The following is a 25,635-nucleotide window of genomic DNA, read 5'->3' on the forward strand; positions in this document are numbered from 1 at the left end:
GTCCATCACCAACCTGTTTCTTTTCTGCTATCAGTGTCTTTGATTTCACACCCTTCTTAATACTTTACATTATTACCATACATTTTTGCCCCATCTTGTTTGCTTTTCTTTGTTGTGCTAAGACTTCACAAGTGTTTCTCAAATTTTTACATTAAAACTTCTGGGCATTCAGTATTCTTCTTCCAAAATTTATCTGGCATTACTGTTCTTCAGCTACTTCTATATCCTAGACCTTTCAGAAAGAATGAATTTCTAGATTGATGGCACTTAACTGAAACATGAAAAGTCAAAATGCCAATATTCTTTTGTCAAAAGGAGAAAACATAAGCCAAAAAAGTTGATATAGTCATATTTTTATGGTTCTTTAACTGTTACTATGCAATTTTAGTTGATTTAGCAAATGCTGCTGCATGAAAGGAGAAAATTATTTTCAACCTGCTGAGGTAGCAAGTTTCTTTTTATACCCCCTTTATGCTTAAGGCAGTCAAGTCTACAGGCAGTTGAAACTAGATTTATAGGTTAGTCACCAAAAAAAAAAAAAATCACTGCAAACAGCACCTTGAAACCTGAACGCTTGCACAGTTTAACAGAATATCCAGTCATTTTTCGCAGTTTACAGTATCAGTAGAAGCTGTAAAACAATATGTAACCTATTTTGAGACAGAAAGTCAACAAGGCTTAATTACCTTTGAACATTTTAATTTCACAAACAATATAAGCCAAAGAGATAGTTACAAATGTTCATTAAAGAAATAGAAAATATTTCAAAATAGAAGGATGTCTCCAATAAGTTCCACTAAAATCTGATTAAAAAGCAATTGGCTAGCCAGGCGTGGTGGTGCATGCCTGTAATCCTACCTACTTGGGAGGCTGAGGCAGGAGAATCGCTTGAACCTGGGAGGTGGAGGTTGCGATGAACCAAGATGGTGCCATTGCACTCTAGCCTGGGCAACAAGAGTGAAACTCCATCTCAAAAAAAAAAAAAAAAAAAGCAATTGGTTTCCTCTAATGTTCTTCAGCATCTGAAAAAGTGTTTTAATGATTCGAATCCTTTCCAAAAGAGTATACCAAGCTATTTACATCTGCCTGTCTTGTACATGTGACTTACTTTAAAGGCCATGAAGTATGGTAATTAAAGGTATATCATAATTCTAGATTTTAAAAACCCTGCACTTAATATTAAACCTTATAAAGAACTACCAATACTCTCTACAAATATTTACCTATTTCTAAGAGATGTACTGGAATGGTGAGGGAGCAAAACTTCTAATACCCTCTTATTATATGCATAAACTCATATTTTATGTTTATTACCACTAGTATAAGAAGGTATAATTACATTGCTGCTACTGCAGAGGTTGTACTGACGCTGCTACACAATGTTTCTCATCTGAAGAGTGAGATCATTCACCAGCAATCTCCTGGAAAAAAGGTGTGTCTCTAAGAAAACTAGAACCAAATAAACAAAGGCACAGCAGTGGCTGTAGGCTGGGCATCTGAATTTCTTAGTCATGATCATTAATGTGTTTGAGAAGAAGCCTCTATGTAACGGAATGTGAAAAGAAGCCAGCCCTTCATCTGTGGACAGGTCAAAAACTAGGAATTAGAAATTCCAGCAAAATATCCTGAAGTTGTTCCACATCTTTGTAGTAGCTATCTTCAAAGTAATGTGGAATAGAGTAGGCCCTTGAATACAAGAGTGCAATAATCACTTTAGAACCTATACTGTCATTATGCCTCTATTTTTTCTATTTATCCCATGGTTGTTTTCCAGTTCTACATTTTGATAAAGACCTTAATAAGCTGTAGCCTTTCTTAGTTGTTCAAAGGTGAAATGAAGGGAAAGGAGTTATGTACGCACTTGGGCCAGAGGATGTCAGCATGGTGATAGCACCAATAATCAAATGGAGATAACCCCAAAGGGGAAAGTGAAATTCAAGAGGTAAGAAGGAGACCTTTGTTTATCCTCTCCATCCCATCTCTGCCCTCAAAACAAACAAACAAAACAAAACCTGGAGTACTCCACGGCTAACCCCTGGGTGTTAGAAAACTGGTTTTCCTAAGACTACATGTTCTTTCAGAACAAAATGGAAATGCTATTTCATATGCTATCTTAAAGGGTCTTCAACTCAAACTACTGGGTAAAAGAAGCAAAGACACACAATACAGTGTCCCACTTTTTCAGATACAGTCATCCCTCAGTATCCATAAGGGATTGATCCCAGGGTCCCTACAGATAACAAAGTCTACTGATGCTCAAGTCCCTGACACAAAATAGTGTAGTGTAGTATTTGCATATAACCTACACACATCCTCCTGTATACTTGAAATCATCTCTAGACTACTTAAAATACCTAATACAGTATAAATGCTATGTAAACAGTTATATTTTATTTTTTATTCATATTATTTTTGTTGTTGTATTATTTTTATTTTATTTTTTTATTTTTCCAAATATTTTAGATCTGTGACTGGTTGAATCCAAGGATGCAGAACCCACAGATATGGAGCGCCAACTGTATTCTTAAACCCCCAAAAATACAGAATTTACCAGATTTTCAGATAAGCCTAGTATGCAATTAGATGATTCACTGCAAGGCAAAGATTTATTTGATTCTAATAGGATCACCCCTCAGAATAAGCCCTTTATCTTTCCTGGACTAGGAAAGTAAATTTACACACCACAAAATACTTCAACTCAATTTTCAATTTTTAAATGTGTTACTTTTGATCAATAATTTAAATTAGATGCGGTCACTTCTGTTAATTTTTGGTGGAAATGAGTACTAAATCTTTATTCTAGACATCTGGGCTCTATTCTTGGTTCTGCCATTTATAACTCTGAGCAAATTATTGAAACTCTGTGCTTCAGTTTCTTCATATGCACAAAGAGAGAGTTAAGCTATGCAACAACACTAATTCCATGGAAGATACTTTTTTTTTTTTTTTTTTTTTTTTTTGATACAGAATCTTGCTCTGCCGCCCAGGATGGAGTGCAATGGTGCGATCTCGACTCACTGCAACCTCCACCTCCTGGGTTCAAGCGATTCTCCTGCCTCAGCCTCACCAAGTAGCTGGGATTACAGGAGCCTGCCACCACACCCGGCTAAATTTTTTGTATTTTTAGTAGAGACGGGGTTTCACCATTTTTGCCAGGCTGGTCTCCAACTCCTGACCACCCGCCTTAGCCTCCCAAAGGGCTGGGATTACAGGCATGAGCCACCACCATGCCCAGCCAGAAGATACCTTTTCAAAAACAAAAACACAACTGATTAGGTACCCCGTGACAGGTTTCTGTTAAAAGTAAACAAACAAAGGATGGAGATGGAAGAGAAAAATTCAAAATGTCCAGAGATCAACCTTTTGAATCTTTCTCCTGTGGGTAGAATTTTATATTTCCTCTCACAGTGATCAGGGATATCATGCTAAAGGAGAATGAATCTCTAAAGAGAGAAAACAAAAATGCAGAGTGAGTAAAATTGTTATCTAGATAAATTCAGAGTCAAACTTCTTCTCCCCATGAAGTTATTCCATGCATATAATTAAGCCTTACAAGGTACCATTTAGTGCATTATTTAAACATAATCACTACTCTGTAGAAAGCCCTGGAACATTTAAGTTCAAATCAGCAAAATCTAATAGTTTGTGTGCTACTGGCCATTGAAGAACAAAAATTATTGTAAGTCCACCAGGTAACTACTTTTGAAGTTATATTTTAAAATATTGATTTTTATAGGGGTTCTAATGAAGATTAAAACCTCAAGAAGGAAAAAAACTGCACTTAAAAATAATGTAAACTTGAACAGATTGGTCTACATAGATCTTCTGTACCCCCCTGAAGATCACATTTTCAGAATTGTAAACTTTTCAGCACTAAATATTTCCCTAATCTGCTATTTTAGGTGAAGCCTATAGAACAGATTTAACAACCGTGTTTCCATGTTTTAGCATCTACTTCTTTTTAGCTTCTACAAGTAACTAAGTACATAGATTTGAATACTAAGAAAAACGGTTTGTCAGTGACAGTAACAGAGAACCCCCAGTGTAAGAGCAAACTCAGGATGTAAGAACTAAAATGAGTTGGTGAAAGCTCTTTAGTCAGAAATTTTCCTTCCAGTGCTCTTTTCTGCCTTTAAACCTTTGTGATTCTAAATTTTAACATAGTAAGTCCCCAATTAAAGACCTAGTAGAAGCCACCTGAAAGCCTAGGAGATCCTCATGCCTAGTCTGTTCAAGACCTAGCAGGAATTACATGAAACTCACAATTCCTAGAAAGATAGTCTTATTAGCCCCGCAGATTACTACTGCCTTTATGAGTCACTGCCATACAGAAGCAGCACAGACAGGTGGGAGAAACATAAACAGTTAAGTTGCAATACAAAGTAGCAAATACTACAATATAACATTGCTGAAGACTTATAACAATATAACAAAGCAGGGTGGGACTCTACCTAAGCTTCTGCAGAGGCCCTGCCCAAAGAATTCTGACTGGCAGGGGCATTCCAAGGTCAACTGTATTAGACTTTACAGAGAACCTACAATCTGGTGCACTTCTTGACAATTCAGATAAGGAGAAAAATAAGACTCAGTTCCCTGCCCTGGAAGAGCAGAACAGACCAGAGAAAACAAAGTCAACATGTGTTCGGGACCTAAAAAATGAGACTAATCTTTCCAAAAGAGGCGGGGTCATGTTGGAAAGCAGTAAAATACTGAGTCTGTAAATGAAAATATTACTAGTGTGAAGGATCAACGCTCAATCTAATGAGAAATGGGGAGAAAGGCAAATGAAAGAGCGATCCAAGATTATTCAGGACACCCTTGTAGGTAAAAAAACTAAAAGAAGAGATTTCTATTGAACAAAAACAAAACTGAAGACAGTGAGTTTTTAACTCTACAATCTTTTAAGCCAATGCTGTTCTGCGAAAAAACTATAAGAACAATAATGCATAAGAGTTAAAGGAACCAGGCCCAGAACCAGGCCCTCTGTGCTTAACATTCAACTCCACCACTTTCTAGCTATGTCATTTTGGGAAAGTTACTTAACAGCTCTTTGCCTCAGTCTCCTCACCTGTAAAATGGGGTGTATAATAGTAACACAAGTGCCTTTAAAACCAGGAGGGGCTTCTTCAAAGCACAGTTGTGACTATATCCCTCCACTGATCAAAAACTTTATTCACAAAATCAAATCCACATCTTTCACGAACCATATAGATCTTGTGTAGGTTCTGCAAAACAATAAGCACTTCCCTGTCACATCTCCAGCAGCTCTGTGCTAGAAAGCCTTTTCCTTACCATCTTTCCAAGTCCACTTTAGGAAATTAACTCTCCCTCCCATTCCACAGTGCACTCATCTGTTCCTCTGTACGTACGGTTTATCACTATTCCCCCTGGTTTTGTTTGGTCTTTTAATGCCTCACTCTTTCTTCTAAAGCAGTAATTGCAGAGAGCCGAGGCAAATCTTTTTCATCCCCGTTCCTACCCTTCTTCCCAGAATGTGCCTGTGCAAGCCTGGGAAAAGCGTTACTGAATTAAACGGGATGATTACAACCGTAATGGCCGCAATTCCAGAAACTGCCTAATTTCGCATAATTTTGTATTGCTTTCAAATCCTGAAAATCTTGACACGAAAGGCCTCTTAGAACACCATCCTTTCAAGAAAAGTTCTACCGAGCACCCCCACGAGTTGACAATGCAGTCATTCTTAGCTCCAGAAGTTGTGTGTGTGCCGCGGAGGGCAGCTTCACACTGGTCCACACTGTACTTTGAAATAAGTGGCAAGAAGAGGCGGCTCCGGCCGCAGCGCGGGCCGTGCTCTGCTCTGCCCTCAACTTCCTATGGGCCCGCGGGCTCCGGCCGCGCTCGTCCCTCTCCGCCGCACGTCGTTCCCAGCCCTCGCCTCCCCTGATCCCGCCGCAGAAACACCCCCTCCCCGGAGCAGCGGCGCGGACGGCGCTGCAGGTCCTCCCCGGCGCTCCGCTCGGTCGGGGTCTGGGCCGCCACCCGCCCGGCTAGCGGCCCCCGGCCTCTCCCCAGGCCCGCCGCCCGCCGCCCGGGGCCCAGGCTGCCGCCTCGAGGGAACCTAGGGGGACTCGCAGGGCTCCGCGTGGCGCCGGGGGCGGAGCCGGCCCGGAGGGCCCGGGGAGAGGCCGGGGACGGACGGCAGCCTCCGCCTACCCCGACACGCACCCCGCCGCCCCCAACCCAACCTCCTTGGGGCCCCGGCCCGCGCCCGCGGCCCGGCAGCCGGCGGGACTCGCCACTTACCAACCCGCCTGGGACAACGCCGCGTCGGCCACCTGGGCCATGGTAGCTGCTTAGGCCGGGGGTGGTGGGGGGCTGGGGTGGGGGTGGTGGGGAGGCCTCCTACTTGAGACCCCCCCTAAAAAAAAAAAAAGAAAGAAAAGAAAAGAAAAAACTCCTCTGGTCGGCTCTGCAACTGGGCATGCTCAGTGCGGCCGGCGCTTCCGCGTGCGGGTTCCGCTCGCCGCGTTTTCTGAGCGGCCGTAGGGGCCGGCCTGGTGTGGGGTTCCCAGGCTGCGGAGCTCCGGGATCTGATCCACCAAACACTGGCTGGCGGCTGGAGTCCGGACGGCTCAGGGACTTTGCCTCTTCCCCGAAGGCGTTTACTTGTTTTGGGGGGCACTTTTCTGAGTTGCACACCTTGGTAAGTCGCGAGGAGGTTCTTCGTAGAGCAAAAGTGTGGCGTTTGCAGCGCCCACAGGCGGCCACCTCAGAGAGGGCAGGATGAGGCCTGAGGAGACTGACGGGTTGGCTGCGAGGGAGCGCGTCCAGGACGGCGCTAAAAAGGTCACGTTGCGGGCAGCAAAACTCAGAGGTGTCCCCAGCCCATTCTGCACAAAAGTGTACTTTCTTATAAAGACTCGTTTCCTTCACCTCTCCTTTTGGTCCGCCCGGACGCAAAGAAAAAATGCAACTCAGGCTTTTTTGAGTCCCCGCGGGCAGATCGAGTTGCCCAAGTCGGACACCACAGTGAAAATGACTGGTCAGCCCAAGAAAACCGGCTCTTAGGGGATATGGGGAAATGGGGCAGTTGTGTCAGTGCTTGTTTTTCCTGTTGCCCTCCCCCTGGGACCATCCGTGCCCCAGCGCGGCCCTGCCACCTTGGCTCTGTACTGCCAGATACAGCAACCGCAGCCGCTTCCCCGCCGGTGCCCTTCGCCCGCGCTCTAGAGGGCTGGAGCGCGGGGTGGGTCCCTGAGTGGGCATGCGCGCCGCCGTCGCCGAGCGGCACGGCGGACGCTGCCGCGCGATTGGGCGTCCGTGACTCACGCTGGCCAATCAGAGAGGAACAGGCGGAAGGGTACGCGGGCCGAAGAGGCGCTCCCTAAAAGTTTGCTCCACCTTCTTGGTCTTTCACTGCTGCGGCGTCCCTCCCGTAGGGCAGGGAAAGAGGCTTCTAAGGGGCACTGTCCCCATCTGCCAGGTCAGGGGAAGAAGACTGTTAGGAACTTAACCCCTATCTCCGCCGCTTGCCGCTGCTGCTGCTTCTAAGGGCATCATCAAAAACAGACTTGGAGCAGAGACTGCGGAACTGGGCAGAAGCGCTCTTGGGATTGGGGAGGAAATTGGCAGTTACAGAAGGAAGGGGATAATTGCCCTGGGTGGAGCTAAAATTCCTTAATACAGATTTTTCTCATTTCAGCTGGGGTATTCCGTTTGGTCTTCCCAAAAGTCATAGTTATAAAATCGCAATGCTTTCGTTAGATGGAATGCTATTGAGATTTGCTCCCAAGCATATTGTTTAGATAATTTTAGATCAGAAGTAGCTCCATCCTGTTCGCTTCAATGTGCAGTAGTATGCAGTGTTGAGGTCATACGTATGCTACAGGTATATTTAAATTTATAGTCATCGGCTATCATATCCAGGAGCCAGGAATAGATATGCCATTTTAAAGGTAAATAGATGACTCAAGAATAAATTGCCAATAATTTTTATTGGCGGTTAGAATTTTCTCTTACCAATTATTTACATTTTTCAGTTAGTGTAACCTGTTAACTATGAAAATGATATGTTGTACCAATCATCAGAATTTCTCACTGGTTATAAAGTCATTTGTTCTCACATGTCGTGTGATTCAGTAAGGATTTACCACTGCATGGTCCTTACAATAATAAAATACTCCACAAAACACTAAATTCTCTTAAAGAATGGGATTTTTACTGGAGAAATGTGGGACAACATCAGCATCCAAAAAATGGTGACAACAATTGATGAAACACATTGAATTTCTTCGGAGTGCCACCAAAAATAAAAGGGAAGGAGGACAAAACCTTTTCTTTCAGGAATACAAGATAGTAAATGTAGAACAAATGATAGAATTAGAAAAATCACAATTTTCCAAGTCAACCACAATTGATTCAGGAAAATTTATCAGGAGATACTAAAAGCCACAGGGTAAAAGACTAGGAGTACAGGATCTTCACATGGTCTCAAAGTATCAAGCCATAACTTACTTATTACAGAAGGGAAAATGTAGCTTTACCTTAAAAAAAAAATCACTGCCTTAAAATATCAAAGCTAGAATCACTAATAATGGGACAATCTAATGTATTCTGCTTACTGATATAATGCAACTAGATATACACATCAGTTAAGAAGTATTCTTGCCAAAATTGTTTAACCCGAATTTAACCAAGCTTCTGGACAGTGGATCCTAAACCAACCCCCACACCCCCAAATCCATTTAGCAATGTCTGGGTTGTCAAAATCTGAGGAGGTAGGATTGTTACGCATCTCATGGGATGCAGCAGGAATGCTGCTAAATATCCTACTAAACACAGGACATCATTAAACTCCAAAGAATGATATGGCCCACAATGTCAGTAATGCTAAGGTCTAGATGTAAGAAGAAATGTAAAGGACGTAGGGGTGATATTTGAGCAAGTTAAACATGAAGACGCAGGCACATAAATCCACAATGAGGCATATTCTCCTCTGGCCTAGACTGTTAAAATGTAATTTAAGACTTTTTTTTTTTTTGAGACGGGAGTCTCGCTCTGCCGCCCAGGCTGGAGTGCAGTGGCACGATCTCTGCTCGCTGCAACTTCCGCCTCCCGGTTCAAGCGATTCTCCTGCCTCAGCTTCCCGAGTAGCTGGGACTACAGGCGCCTGCTACCGCGCCTGGCTAATTTTTTGTATTTTTAGTAGAGACCGGGTTTCACCATGTTGGCCAGGATGATCTGGATCTTGTGACCTCCTGATCCGATCTCGTGATCCGCCCGCCTTGCCTCCCAAAGTTCTGGTATTAGAGGCGTAAGCCACCACGCCCGGCCGGAAATAATTCTTTAGAAAAAAAAAAAAGGCCGGGCGCTGGGACTCAGGCCTGTAATCCCAGCACTTTGGGAGGCCGAGACGGGTGGATCACGAGGTCGGGAGATCGAAACCGTCCTGGCTAACACGGTGAAATCCCGACTCTACTAAAAATGCAAAAAAAAAAAAAAAAAAAAATTAGCCGGGCGCGGTGGCAGGCGCCTGTAGTCCCAGTTACTCCGGAGGCTGAGGCAGGAGAATGGCGTGAACCCGGGAGGCGGAGCTGGCAGTGAGCCGAGATCGCGCCATTGCACTCCAGCCTAGGCGACAGAGCGAGACTCTGTCTCAAAAAAAAAAAAAAAAAGAATTATTTCAGATTTTAGAGATGCAAGAGACATGAAAACAAAATTCAATCCTGGATCTAAAAAATAAATGAAAAAAATAATTACTGGTGGCCAATTGCAGAAATTTGAATCTGGACTGGATATTGGATAGTATAATGGAATATGGTTTTCTTAAATGTGATAATGTTATTGTCCTTAAATGGAGAATTTTATGTCAAAACATTTATGGATGAAGAAGAATTGGATCTACGAGTTATTTGCAAATGAGTAAGAGAAATACATTTGTAAAATATATAAAACATATAAACATTGATACATGTATATAGATAAGAAAGAGAAAGGAGGCTGAGGCAGGAGAGTCGCTTGAACCCAGGCGGCGGAAGTTACAGTGAGCCCAGATCGCGCCACTGCACTCCAGCCTGGCAACAGAGCGGGACTCCGTCTCAAAAAAAAAAAAAAAAAAAAAGAGAAAAAAAAGAGAGAAAGGAGGTAAATATGGCAAAATATTAAAAATGGGTGAATCAGTTGGAGGAGGGTCCACATGTTTATTTTTTTCTCTAGGTTTGAAATTTTCCAAAATAAAAACAAGTGTGGATTACACTAATTTCACATCAAAATTTTAAATTGGAATTATGTTCTGTATAGATAATTTAGTGTCATGAAAAATGGTAATAGCTGACTAGATAAAATGAATTTCCATTTTTAATTAGATCATTGATTTACAGAAAATAGTCTACAATGAGCTGAAGTTGGGGGAAACCCTAAGGATGGAAAAAAAAATTGTTAGGTCCAAGAAAACAAAAACGAGGAATTAAATCTATTTCGAGTTCTGTGGTATAAATTAACAGGAGAGACTGAAAATCCATTTACCTCTGTTTCGCCTCTATCATTTTAGTAAAGGAAAAGGTTCTCAGACTGAAAAGGGTAAAAGAATATGGATAAGTAAGAATAGAAGCTACAATAAAAAGTGAGATGATAAGAGTGCCTGGCCCTCTGAGGCAAATTACATCTTGTGACTGTAAGCCATTTGCATCCTACAGAATACTAAAATAACCTATGAATGACAGATGAGCCAGTGCCAGAGGGCCCTATTATATTTGAAATCACCTGAAGAACCTATAATTTAAAAGAATGCTAGTTGCACTCACTTATAAAATGAAACATCACAATTTAATGTATCTTCTGGATACATTTTAGTTTCCCATATTCACTTTGATTTCAGTAAAAATCAGTCACTTTCCAACAGTTTTACCATGTGACTTTTCATAAGTATATACAAGAGGAATTGGCCTCTTTTGCTTTCACATCACAAGATACAGCTGTATATATTTTAGTTATTTAATTCATTTCAAGCACTAAACTTTGCCATATTACTTAAAGCCATTAAACTTACCATTTTAGCTATTTAGGACAAAGAAAGACTACATATATTTTGTGTTTACAGCATGATACAGTGTGCAGGAACGTCTGTTTTTTAAAGAGAAGTGGAAAATGACCCCCCAAAAAACTTTGTAAACTTTTGGTGTAATTTTCATAGTTAATGAAATTTGCAAGATTACGTCCCATATTTTCTCACCTTCTTCATGAGGGAACTAATATATACAGTGGTCCATTTCCAAGACAAAGTGCCTTAAGTCGGCTTAGGTCAACAAACTACAGAAGAAACAGGGTGTACTAGGCTCCTGTTTGGATAGCTGATGCCTGCTTGTCGGCCTCCCCTCCCCCCTTCCCCACCCCTACTTAGTTGCCCTCACCTGAATCAAAGAAGTTTAGTCTAAGATAAAAGTTTACTAGCCTGCAAAATAGCTCATTTTGTCTGTTCTTATCAGCCTGCCCAGCTACTTAAGTCACAAGTCAAATACTTGAAGAGCCTCTGAGCTAACTAGATTGCAATGCATTGTGGGCTGCAATAAAATGCAACAAGACAACCCTAAAAAAAAAAAACAAAAAAACACACACCTAAAGCCCCTACCCAACAATCAATATGCAATGTCCAGGAAAATTGTGACCCCATAGTACTCAGCCTATGAGGAACCGGGGGAAGGACCTCTGCACTAGGGGATAAATTGCTTGTTAAAACTGTGCTGGATGTGCCTGCTCATCAAACACTCAATCTTGCAAGACTATCATTAAAAGTCACACTTTCACTGTTCTCCACGTCTCTAAGTCCATTCTTTGGGTTTGGACAGATGACTTTATGTCTCACACTCAAAATTACCATGGTCTAAATATGCCACAAATCACTTAGTCTCTCTGAAGCTTACCATTAACACTTGGCCTAACAAGCAGTCCCCTCTTCAGATCTGAAGAGCCCAACCACTGTCACTTATCCCTGGTCTTTAGTACAAAGCCACTTTTCAGCACACTGAAAGGACTCTTATCTAACTAATTTGAATTAATTTTAGAACTAACACTTCACAAGAAACTATGTAAAAGAAAAAATATATACGCTTTATTATTCACCTTTTTTCAACTAATGTTAACACTTTCCTTTAGAGCGGTCAATAAAGTAATGAAATTCAAGGTTAAAAAATATGTTAGCTCTATTTCTTTACAGACTATTTCTACCACTCTCCACTTCTCTTGAAGGATGAGGAAGTTTTGATCTCATATGTTTAATGGCATCTTGTTGATGAGTAATTTTCTGTTAAAATTGGTAAAAGGTAGAAACAGGACTCCAGAATATTCTGACTCCAAAACACATGCACTTAGCTCCTATATTCATAAGGAACTGGAAATATGATAGGATCATCGGCAAGGAACAGAGGATGAAATGAAGGTGTTGATTTTAAATCTGAATCTAAAGTGACAAGACATGGCAATTATCAAATAGAGATTTGGGCTGGAAAGAGGTAAGGGCAGATTTGGAGATACTGACTTTAGGAGTCACTTTATAAGACATTGCTAAAGCTTTAAAAATGAATAGGCTTTTGAGGAGTTGTATAAAAACGGAGAAGAGGCTCAAAGATGCAGCCTAAGGAACAACTGCAGTAAATAGCAGGAGGAAGAAGAAGCCACAGAAAGATAGAAAAGCCATACTCAGATTTCGAGAAGGAGAACTAGAATGCTAGGACAAATAATATGACTGGGTTTTAAACATATAAGCTGAATTAAGTTAAAATGTATTTGCTTGACAACCTATAGACAAAGCCTTAATAAAGGGGCAATTTATGTATACAGCCAAGCCTCCTCAGCCCATCTTGCACATCAATATTCACATTATTAACATCATGATTGCCACAAAATTTATTCAATGTGCTAAATATTTTCTAAATAAAAATGAAGAAAGAGGATAGCGGTAAAATGACCATCTTAAGGTAGCTTTGTCGTTAAGTAACAAAGCTGGGATTTAAATTCATGTCTGTCCAACACTCATACCACCCTCTTAACCAGTACACTATTCCCAAAATATGGGGCAAGTAGAGATAAACAGCATTTCTACGTGTTTGTAACATGACATTAAATAACATTGACTCAATAAATATTGTTGGATCGATCCCATAATGAGAAAACTATTTCCCCTTCCATTTGTCCAACAGCCTCAAAGAGAAGGTGTCAGTTTGGGGTGAGTTAACATCCCTTTAACACTTGCCAAACTCCATTTTTAACAAAAAGATAGCAGGCCTCAAGGTCAGAATCTTCTGTAGACTACAATATCTAGTTATAATTTAATAACATTATTTTATTTTTATTATATTTGTTTTATACTTATGACACATTATTTTGACATTTCATTAACAGTAGTGAATAAAGTTTTCTGTTTAAATACACACAAGGCCAGGTGCAGTGGCTTACATCTGTAATCCTAGCATTTTGGGAGGCTGAGGTAGAAGGATCACTTGAGGCCAGAAGTTCAAGACCAGCCTAGGCGACATAGCGAGACTCTATCTCTTCAAAAAAATTGAAAATTAGTCAAGCATGGTGTTGTATGCCTGTAGTTCTAGCTACTCAGGGGGCTAAGGCAGGAGGCTCGCTTGAGCCCAGGAGTTCAAAGCTACCATAAGCTATGATCATGCCACTGCACTCCAGTCTGGGTGACAGAGTGAGAGCCTGTCTCTAAATTAAAATAACAATAACAATAATAAATATACATAAGATTTTTTAAAGTAACTGTTCAAAAACTCATATTAAGCAAACGATAATACAGGAAGTGTGTGGATGTGACAAAATTGTAAGGGAGGCTTGTGGATAATTAAAATTTAGGGAAAACTGCACTATCTTAACTATCTTCGTTCTTTCTGTGAAATCCTTAATCATAAACTTGGTGCCAAAGATCAATTATTTATTTTCCACCCTTCATTCCTATAACTCACTATAGCACTGATCCAAGTAATACCTTCCAGGTGATTATCCCTCTCACATAGTAGATTTTTTTCTCTCTCTCTCTTTCTTTTTTTAAAATCCCTATTCACCAGCTGTCAGAGCACTAGCTGTCATACTGAGCTTCGATGGGATGTTTGTAGGCCAAAAAAGTAGAGCTGAGCTTTGAAACCTTGCTCTCACAGTCCAACTCTCTTCACTGACTTTCTAGGGCTAAAAATATGAGACCTCTGAATCACCAGCAAGGAGTCACTTCTGCTCATTTTTGCTATAAAGGACTTAGGGGCAAATTTTCTAAGCACAGAGGAAGTGAAGCAGGTTTACATTCACTTTTATGCCTAAAATGTTTCAGTAATAAATACACGCTATTTTTACTTTTCAAAGCTTTTTTTTTTTAAACCTCTCTGCACATTCAAAACTGTCCAATTAACATCTATGCTCCACTTCTTGAGAATGACCTTTAGAAACAAATCAGCTCATGTAGAGGAGTATCATGTAAGCAGGGATTAAGGGAGGTGTTGGGAGATCGCTTTATCCAGTTAGCACTTTTTGAAAAAACTTGGCGCATAACTCTTCCATGACCTAAATAAGGAAAGTTCCTGCAATGAGAACCACACCTTTTTATGTATTAGATCATTTAATCCTAGCAACAAAGCTATTAGAGATGAGTGTGTGTGTGTGTGTGTGTGTGTGTGTGTCTAAAGTCCTCATTTTGCAGATCAGGAAACTAAGGCCCAAATTTGCATACATAGTTGGTCAGTGGTAGAGCTGGGATTTGAGCCTAAGCTTTGGATAACACATTATCCACCCTCCAACCACCTAGTCAACCCTGTCTCCACTTCCATAAACCATCCCAACATCGCTTTTGTGATTTTTGTAAATTTCCATACCACTCTGGATTTTAGGTGGCATGAGGAGACTTGGAACTTAGGGAAAATTAGGATTCTGGGAACAGCAAAGACTGAGACAGTAAACAAGACATCCAGATTACAGAGGCTGAGCATCTCTAAATTACAACAACAACAACAAAAGAAACCTATAAGAATGATTTCAAATAGATTATTAAGTAAATGTTTTTGTAAAGGGTGATAAATTGGGTAATTTTATAATGCTTCAGCTTGACTCAGAATGAAAGGAGGAAAAGGTAACAGTTCAGGTATTTTTAGACAAAACTTACCCAAATGATTCCTTCAAATACCCTTCAGAATCCTAAGTCAAATAAAATCAATGCTAATTAAATCTTAACTATAATTTATTAGTGCGATCCAAATATTCACAGGCTGTATCTGCCATCAGGTTCAACTGAGGCTACATAAGCATTTATACTCAATTTTATTGTCACTCTTCACAACATAACTACAGGATTTAAACATCATCCCCCTAACGCCTGCTCTCTCACAATAATTCATTATAGTTTTGCAAGGATTCCTCAGGGGCTGTGTAAACATGGACAGTAACAGTCCTCCACTGTCTTCTGTTCTGACCCCTTGTATCTATCCACCGTTCAAAACCCACTAGAGAAAAGTAACTGTGCCAGGCACAGTGGCTCACGCCTGTAATCCCAACACTTTGGGAGGCCATGGCGGGTGGATCGCTTAAGCCCAGGAGTTCAAGATCAGCCTGGGCAATACGACAAAACGCTATCTCTACAAAAAGTACAAAAATTACCCAGTCATGGTGGTGCATGCCTGTAGTCTCAGCTACTCTGGAGGCCGAGATGGAAGGATTGCTTGAACCCAAGAGGTCAAGTCTGCAGTAAGCTGTGATCCCACCATTGCACTCCAGCCTGGGCAACAGAGTGAGACCCTGTCTCAAAAAAATAAAAACAGAGAGAAAGAGAAGTAACTGGATATTATCATGCTGCAGTGACTTCTTTGAAAATGCTGTTTCTCTGCATAGAAGATTGTTACTGACTCCAAACCTGCACAATCTCAATATGTCAAGCGGCAATGTGTTCTCTCCTGTTTCTGTGCATGAAATGAGGACTGCCCCTCTCCAAATGCCAGTTGCATTTGAGTCACCTGGGACCCAGGGCAGCTCGGCTTACTCTGTGGTCTCACAAGTTCCTTTCGGAACAGCTTTTGCTTCAGCCCTCTGGTTCCCTACAACTCAAACAAGAAACTGCATGGAACAGGGTTGAGAAACAGACACTATACTGTCCTCTCCACTCCTCGGTCTTGCTGAAACTGACCCATACATCCCGCTCATACAAGTAGATGTCAGGGAGATCACAAGCTAGGCTGTTTGTCAGACACACCTACATTTTTTTTTTTTCAAGTTAAGTCTGGATTTTTAATTTATTTATTTTAAATTTCAACTTTTATTTTAGAAACAAGGGGTACATGTGCAGGTTTGCTACCTTTGTATATTGCACCTAGGTAGTGAGTATAGTACCCAATAGGTAGTTTTTCAACCCACACCCACCTCCCCACCTCCCTTCTCCAGTAGTCCACAGTGTCTGTTGTTCCCATATTTATGCCTGTATGTGCTCAATGTTTAGCTCCCACTTATAAGTAAGAACATGTGGTATTTGGTTTTCTCTTCCTGCATTAATAATAAAGACATTATTTCATTCTTGTTTATGGCTATGTAGTATTCCATGGTGTATATGTACCACATTTTCTTTATCCAGTCCACCACTGATGGGCACCTAGGTTGATTCCATGTCTTTGCTATTGTGAATAGTGCCGCAGTGAACATAAAAGTACATGTGCCTTTTGGTATAATAATCTATTTTCCTTTGGGTACATACCCAGTAATGGAATTGCTGGGCCAAATGGTAAATATGTTTTAAGTTCTTTGAGAGATCTCCAAACTGTTTTACATTTCATTAGCAAAATGAACTAATTTACATTTCTACCAACAGTGCATAAGCATTTCCTTTTCTCTCAACCTCATCAACATCTGTTGTTTTTGACTTTTAAATAATAGCCATTCTGACTGGTGCAAGATGGTATCTTATTGTGGTTTTGATTTGCATTTCTCTGATGATTAGTGATGTTGAGCATTTTTTTGTATGTTTCTTGGCCACTTGTATGTCTTCTATTGAGAAGTGTCTGTTCATATCCTTTCTGTATTTTTTAATAAGGTTGTTTTTTGCTTGATTTAATTCCTTTAAATTACACTTTTATCAGATGCATAATTTGTGAGTATTTTCTCCCATTCTGTAGGTCATCTGTTTACTCTGTTGATAGCTTCCTTTGCTGTGCAGAAGCTTTTTAGTTCAATTAGGTTCCACTTGTCAATTTTTGTTTTTGTTGCAATTGCTTTTGGAATCTTAACCAAAAATTTATTTGCCAAGGCCAATCGTGAGAAGGGTATTTCCTAGGTTTTCTTCTAGGATTTTTATACTTTGAGGTCTCACATTTAAATATTTAAACCATCTTGAGTTAATTTTTGTATGTGGTGAGAGATAAGGGTCCAGTGTTATTCTTCTGCATATGGCTAACTAGTTATCCCAGTACCACTTACAGAATAGGGAGTCCTTTCCCTATTGTTTGTTTTTGTCGACCTTGTTGAAGATCAGATGGTTGTAGATCACACCTAGATCTTTAAAAATCCCAGCTGGGGAATATCCTCCTCTAATACTAGTTTTAATAATTCAGATTTCTCATATAAGGATTGTGTTTTTTATACAAATGGATAGTTTAAAATACATTAAGCCATTTTTAAAATCAGTGAACAAACTCAGACATATTTTATAGGATATTTATAAGGTAAATCACTATAAAATTGAGATTCAGCAAACCTGGGTTTAACTCTTGACACTGGAATAACCAGGTGAATGATTCCATTCAGATAATCTATTTCTCCTAGACTCTATTTTTCATGCAGGGGGTTAAATTGCTTGAAGAGGTGGATAATAAAAATCCTCTAGAAACTTCTACTTTTGATGATTTTAAATAATAAAAGTGTAATTTTATTATTTCATATTATTGATAGGTTAGCAAATTGCATTTTCCAAAGATGGCTGCACCAATATATATCTCCTCCCATGCTCTTCTTACAGTGCGGCATCCACATGCCTCCAGTGAAAGGTGAAGTTTCTATTTCCTCCTTTTGGATCTTTGTGATTTCCTTGACCATAAGAATGTGGCAGAGGTAAGGCTGCTTGATTTCTGAGGCTAGATCATAAAAGGCAAAACAACTCCTGTGTCATATGTCTCTCTGTCTCTCTCGCTCTCTCTCTTATCTATCATCTATTAAGCTATCTTGATGCTTGTCCTTAGACTCCAACCACTATGTTGTAAGGAATCTCAGGTGACACAGAGAGTAGTTGTTTCAGCCAGCAGCCCTAGTTAGGTCCCCAATCAAAAATCACCATCACCTGCCAGACATGTGAGTGAAGGAGCCTTCACATGAAGCAGCCATTAGCCTTTGAGTATTCCAGCTGAGGCTTCAGATGTTGTGGAGCAGAGGAAAGCTGAGTCTGTGTGCCCTGTCTGATTTCGTGGCCCACAGGAACCGTGAAAGGGAACAAGTGGTTATTACTATTTAAAGCCGTTAAGTTTTGGGGCAATTTGTTAGGCAGCCAAAATAACCTTAGCCTGGGATATGAGAAACTAACGCGTTTGGTTTGGCTCCCATATGCCAGACACTCTTGCTGGACCTTTATTTGCATCATTTCCCTTAGTTGGCACTATGCCTCAACATTTGCTTTTATGCTGTATTATTGGACATATCTTGATTTATTATATGCCAAGTTTTTGGTCAGTAATGCAACTCCCAGATATATCATTGTCCCTTGGGAAAATTTCCTAGTGCTGTTCCCAGAAATGCCTGGTACTGTCCGATTAGTACAGAGGAAAAACTACCATGAGGTAATGAAGACCCACTTCAGGGTTCATGCTTACAGATAAATGTTTTGACAATGACAATTTAAAAAAACCTGTTTTTAAAATGATTAAAATTGAACTCTAAACTGCCTTCCATCTCTAAGGTTTAATTCTATAAAATTATCAATATATTTATTTTTCAGATGCCTTTTAAAAAGAGGGAATGTTAGTCACTACTCTAAAATATTTCTTCTACCTCTTCTCTCATATTAACTAAGATCTATCTTTCTTACTTTGCTGAAGGTAATAAGTATAAGGAAAATGTGATCAAATGAGATAGAGGTGTTTGCTTTTTTAATTCTTAAAAAATAATTTTTTATGCCAGACTTTTGTTGCAGAAATGTAGCTGTTTTATGGCTAGTATTTGAGTGAGATACCGATTTCCCCCAATCAGTCTCTCTTATGCAAAAGTAAAAATAGTAAATATAGTAATACAGCAATATTATAGTGATATATATGTTTACTTTTATGCATTATGATTGGTGCCAATTAGTATCAGACATAAATATTACTATTAATTATAAATATTATTTTTATTAAAATGCTTGGGGTGGAAATTCTACCCATATTTAGTTCAAAGCAGAATTCAACTGCTTCGTTTTATCAGTCATCAACAAATGGAACAGATGCAGCATTTTGTTGACAGATAATATTCAGTGGTATATTGGATCTTCAGCTAGAAACACTGGTGAATATTAAAGTCATAAATAATTCAATCCTTTATAGCGTCAGTAAATGACCTCAAAATAACCCTGTTCAATCTGAAGCCACTGGTAATGGCCCAAAGTTCAGCAAGGCCAAATCATACCCTGCCATATATAGTAACACACTGTAATATGGAATTTCAACAAAGAAAATACAGTTAGCATAATAATGAGGCATTAGCTGAAATGCACATGGAATTGTTGACCTAAAACAAAAAAAATCCACAGAAAGGATGTGTTCTGAAGGATGCTGACAAAGTCATTAAAATAACTAGAGAAATAGACCTAGCTAAAAACTTAGCAAGTCATAAGTCCTGTCTTAGTCACTTAACCTCTAACTTATGCTCTCTAATCCTCGCAGACTATTTTAATATTCAGTTATTCAATAGAGTAAATTCAGAGCATCGCTGTATTTAATTCCAATGCTCCTGCCACAACCACCTCTACCCCAATATCGAACTTTGCATGATTTCCATAATGTGCTAATGCCTCTTCCTCTTTGGTGGCTTTTTACTGATTGTGTCCTTAGTCTTGAATGCTGCTCTTCTCATTTGTGCCTCAGCTATCACTTCTGCGAACACTTGCCTGATTTACCCAGATGCAATTGCTGCCTCCCGCCTCTATGGTCACATGCCATTTTGTATATCCATTTTCTACAGTTCTCGCTGTACCACATTGATATCATTTATGTATTTATGCATTCATTTCTGAGGTGTGAGGTGCTTAATGTCAGCAACCATTATTTCATCCTTTTACTACTCAGCCTGGTCACAGAGCTTGAAAGTTAGACACGCAGATTTGAATTTTGGCCCCACCTTTTTTTGGCAGTGTGATACCAGAAGAGCTACTTAACTTCTCTAAACCCTCATTATCTTTTCATGGACCGTCTTGGTAGGATTGCTTTGAGGATTAAACGAGATAAAATACATATACAGTGTCCGTTATACAGCAAGTACTCAATAAACACTGATCACTGAATGTGATAAAAGTGTACCATCATCTAACTAACTTGAAATGTTTATGCCAGGTTAGATCAGACTGAAATTAGTGTAGTGATAGCATTCATCCTTTCTACATTAAAAGAACTTCATGTACTTTTTCATTTACATGTTCGAATGTTACCAAACAAATCACCAATGCATCGTAAGAAGCAATGAAAAAAATCCCTAGAGGCATCATTTGAGTCAATACCTTTATCTGTCCCAGGACATCCTCAAAACTACAAAATGATCACGACCATCATCATAATAGTTATCAATTACACTAAATGTATTCCCCCATAATTTTTCCTTGTTAATATGAAGTCTATTTAAATTAACTGAATGCATTTAAATTAACATGTTTACATTTATATATGAAAATGGACCCATTATTACCATTCTAACATATTATTTTATTATATATAAAAGATTCAAAATATATTACTTAATATCTTTAGAGATGGTGATTCATGGCAAAAATAGGAATCATGGCAAAATAGTTTTCTTTGTGTTTTCTTAAAAATATTTTTATACACACACACACATACACACACACACACACACACACATATATATACACATATTCCAAAATATGTATCTGCGGGCTCACATAAGGCAAAGGAACTCTGTGTAGAATCAGACTTGTCTCCTGCTACAGGACAAGGAACTTGAAACATTTTGCATTTTGCAGTTTCAAACTAGGCTATAAGAAAATATTTAGTCTGGGTAACTGATTGGATATAGGTTAATCTTATTTATAGCCCTGGACAGTAATAATAATCAGCTGCCAATGTCCTGAAGCCATAGTCCTGAATACAGGACAGTGGCTGAATGAAGGACAAGTGCCTGTGTGGAGTAAAGTCAGAAGTCAGGGGACTGGAGGGTGTTCCTGAAACACAGCAAAAATGAATCCTGTCTCTCCCAAACATGCCAACCTCTTTGTCTTCTAAGGACTGGAGATATTTTCCTCCTCCCCACATGAAAATGCAAAAAAACAAAGAACAAAAATATCCCACGAAAGACAGCCCCTACTGCTGAAAAACAGCATGTGGGAGGCAGAAGGTAGGAACCGAGCTGAATAATAATACTGTTTAGCATTTCCTTCCATTATCACTGCCCTTCATTACTTCCTATACTTAAGCTCTGTTCAGAAATGTCAAGCAAATAGCCAGGATAGTATTACCTCCAAATGCACATTCTATCTACAAATGAGCAGTGGGGGAGAGGTTTGATTCTTATTATATATAAACTGTAAGGCTTTTTAAAATTCAAGGCTCTTAGAAAAGCCTGCATAAATTCATTCATTCTCAAATTTAGACCTTCCAGCAGATGATAGCTTTAAAACTGATTATTGTAACTTTAACAAAGTAAAATGAGATTTCCCAGGAAGTATTAATAAGTGGAATTAAATATAGTGGATAAAAATGTAAATAGATTAATAATGCCTGGAATGTGTATAATTTTGTTCATTATACCTCAAACTACTTTTTAAGTCTATTTTTTATTTATGTTGCAGTATTGTATCTGTATTTTTTTTAATCTTCATTTTATTAACAATAAAACTAAAAATATCTATGGGAAGCTGTTTCTTGATCATTTTAAATAAGTAAAAAGAACTCGGGGATCCTGAGTAATTCAAGTCACTACATATATTAGCTGTCATAAATTCTCAACAAATGGCCCTAACTGTGACCCTTGTTATACTATTGACTAACTGCAAAAAGGTAAAAGGAGTTTTTTTAAAAAAACAAAAAAAAACCCACTCATTTTTGTAATACCTATAGATTCCATAAGGTGGTAATAAGTTAGGCTCTTAGAGTAGTTACAGGAATGTGACAGACCCAGTAGAAAAATACCCTTCTCGTTGAAAGAAATATATTGAGGGACATGCAGTCAAAAGCTTATCCGGGTAGAAATAATATCGGAAGCTCTTCTTCACACCAAAACCCTGTCAAATATTTACTTACTTTCTCCAATTTCTCTCCTCCATTTTCACTTAAACACATCTCATTTTGCCCCATTGCTCTTTTGAAACTGCTCAAGGTCATCATAGGTCTGCAGATTGCCAAATCCAGTACTCAGTCTTTCTTTACCCTTTTGTGGCCAATCAGTCTTGACAATGGACACAGTTGAGCATTTCTTCCACTCTGATACGTATTCTTCACTTGGCTTGCAAGATACCATGGTCTCTTGATTTTCCTCCTACAAGAAAGAGAACAACTTCATAGAAATTGACCCATTTGAAAGACATTTTTTTTTTTTTTTTTTTTTTTTTTTGAGAAGGAGTCTCGCTCTTTCACCCAGGCTGGAGTGCAGTGGCGCGATCTCGGCTCACTGCAGGCTCCGCCCCCCGGGGTTCACGCCATTCTCCTGCCTCAGCCTTCCGAGTAGCTGGGACTACAGGCGCCCGCCACCTCGCCCGGCTATTTTTTTGTATTTTTAGTAGAGACGGGGTTTCACCATATTAGCCAGGATGGTCTCGATCTCCTGACCTCGTGATCCGCCCGCCTCGGCCTCCCAAAGTGCTGGGATTACAGGCGTGAGCCACATTTGAAAGATTTAAAAAATATTCTCAGAAAGACATTCTTTGTCAATGCCCTATAATCCAAGATGGCTGAGGGTTCAGTGATCTGAAGGTTTGCAATATTATAAAAATAAAATTATCTGCACTGAACTAGATAAATATAAACAAAGCAGGAGGTGGGAAACCTAGCATGAGGTGAAACTGGCACTTAAAAGAAGTCTGATGGTCAGGCTCCTACCTGGCATCACTTGTTATAAATTCTCTTCCTGCAAAAGGGGATAATTATTTTAATTGCAAATATTCATTGGGCCTGCAGCTTGGGGGCCAAAAGTCGATTAGCCATTGCCTCTTCACTGGCAGACCATATGTTCACTGTGCTGGGAGAAAAAGGCCAAGATAAAGGTCCTGAAACTGAGGTCTAGGCAAATAAAGAAGGAACTGAAGGTAGTTGCTAAGAAGTACAAATCCCCTGCCCAGATTCTATGTTGAAAGACTCTAACTTTACATCAACGGATTTGGTGATTAACTCATGGAATTTACAGACGCAGAACTAACTAAATTCTTTAAAAAAACTGCACTGCCAAAGAAATTCCAAGACTAATAAACAAAAGTTGATAATTACTAAACCCCTAAGTCCTAAGTAATCCCTTCACTTCCTCTCAGTGATGTCCTGATAGAATGGTAATACTGGCTATGGGGAGCATTTGATTCATAGTTGCTGATTTCTGTGGTATAAATACTCCCTTCGTGGTCATTTCAAGCTATCAACGTGTGTCACTGGATACAGAGTTGGGAAGGGATGTATACAATTGGCTCTCACACTCCTGCCTCCTCTGTACCAGGAAGTGGGGTGTAAAGATGTACATCAACCACAAGGGGCTTCCTTCCTATTATTCATTATCTATGGAGGATACCAGACTTGGGAGAGCTTTCCAGAGGGAAGAAAAGAGACAGCTAAATTCGCTGTCCAAAAATTTTCTTTTACCGCCCAGTCAAAAAGTTCCTCATCTGCAGGACATGATATATAATATTGAGTCAGTCACCACTTAAAGTTGTTTCCCATTCTATCATCCTCTCTCAAAGAGTTCTAAGTTGATATTAGCCTATTTCTATCTACAATTGCATTTTGAGTGTATTGGGAGGGATTAGATTTATCATTTGTCTGTAAGTTCTTAGACCATGAGGATTATATTAAGATCTAAACATGCTGATATGGTTTGGATCTGTGTCCCTGCCCAAATCTCATGTTGAATTGTGATCCCCAATGTTGTAGGTGAGGCCTGGTGAGAGGTGATTGGATCATGGGGGAAGGTTTCCCCTCTGGTGCTGTTTTTGTGACAGTGAGTGAGTTTTTGTGAGATCTGGTTGTTTGAAAGTGTGTAGCACCTCCCCCCCTCTCTCTCTTCTTCTTGCTCTGGCCACATAAGATGAGCCTGCTTCCCCTTTGCCTTCCCATGATTGTCAGTTCCCCGAGGCCTCCCTAGAAGCAGATGCTGCCATGCTTCCTGTACAGCCTGCAGAACCGTGAGCCAATTAAACCTCTTTTCTTAATAAATTACCCAGCCTCAGGTATTTCTTTATAGCAGTGTAAGAATGAACTAATACACATGCATAACCCAGATATTGTAAATTTAGAGTTAGATGTAGTAATTGTATCAAATGCTGAGTTGTCTCCCTTGCGGGAAGGCACAAGTACACATGAAAGTGTGTCATTACGTGGCAAATTGAGACATGTTTGGAAGCTTATCTACATGAAGAAAGATGTGTAGTGATGTTAAGTTAATCAAAGGGTAGGTTCCAAATGATTTTCTTAAGTCATTACCCCGCTTTTGCTAGCAGTTTTGTATTTGAATTTCTTTTGGGTTCCCATTTCTCTGCAACTCTTGCATCCATGTGGTTCAGGTACAATTTCATCTCTTGTTCCAGGGATGAAGCATATGACTCAGGCCTGGCCAATCAGACTACTAATTTCCCCTAGGGAATGATTTGATTTGGAATGGGAATATGACCCCAGTTGGTCCAATAAAAATAGCATCTAAGATTCTGCTGGAGTTACCAGTAAGAGACATGTTCCCTTTTTACATAGGTTTAAATCTTGGATGATACAAGCCTGGAAATACAAGAAACCACTGCTTGAGGCCTTAAAATGATGCACCACAGTGGACAGCATGGATGAAAAAGATAACTTGATTTATTTTAGCCCCTTGAATCAAGCCAGACCTGAAGAAATCAGGTTGTATAGGCCAATAAGTTCTTCAGCCTGTTTGAATTGGATTTTCTCTCTTACAACCATTTCAAGCACTTCTCCGGTGTATTTCAAATTGAAGAGAAAAAATTTACACTAGATTATAGAAGTTGTATATTTAATATGCATGCTTCATCTGATTCCCTTAACCACAATCTACTTCTTTAATTAAATGTAATGCTACCATTTCAAAAAGAAATCAAATAGCATTTAGGAAAGCCAGAATACTGATTATTTTATTCCCTATCTGAAACCTTTCAAAAAACTCCAGAAAATTAATGCATAAAACAAACACTGGCATATTTTAGTTTACCAAATAAAATTGAAAAGTTGAGATTTCCACAGTAGCTGGTTTCTGTGACACTGCCCCAACTGTGTCATTTTATGATCAAAAATTCTACTGCCATCAAGA

The 25,635-nt window shown here is 39.6% G+C and overlaps 1 protein-coding gene across 13 annotated transcripts in view; it reads right to left on the bottom strand.

Annotated features, from left to right (window-relative positions):
• Positions 1–7,182, bottom strand: part of TDRD3 (tudor domain containing 3) — a 184,207-nt gene extending 177,025 nt beyond the window's left edge. For 3 of the 13 annotated variants that reach the window (XM_055245351.2, XM_063618787.1, XM_063618786.1), the window contains exon 1: positions 863–969. In XM_055245351.2, the coding sequence (XP_055101326.2) occupies positions 863–933 (71 nt within the window). In that variant the 5' untranslated portion in view covers positions 934–969. Of the gene's footprint in view, positions 1–858; positions 970–6,264 lie in introns of those variants that run through there. The other 10 variants (XM_063618788.1, XM_063618789.1, XM_063618793.1 and 7 more) reach the window with 7 other exon arrangements.
• Between the last annotated feature and the right edge of the window lie 18,453 nt (positions 7,183–25,635).

The sequence above is a fragment of the Symphalangus syndactylus genome, chromosome 15 (assembly GCF_028878055.3).
Source record: "Symphalangus syndactylus isolate Jambi chromosome 15, NHGRI_mSymSyn1-v2.1_pri, whole genome shotgun sequence".
Classification (NCBI taxonomy): Eukaryota; Metazoa; Chordata; class Mammalia; order Primates; family Hylobatidae; genus Symphalangus; species Symphalangus syndactylus.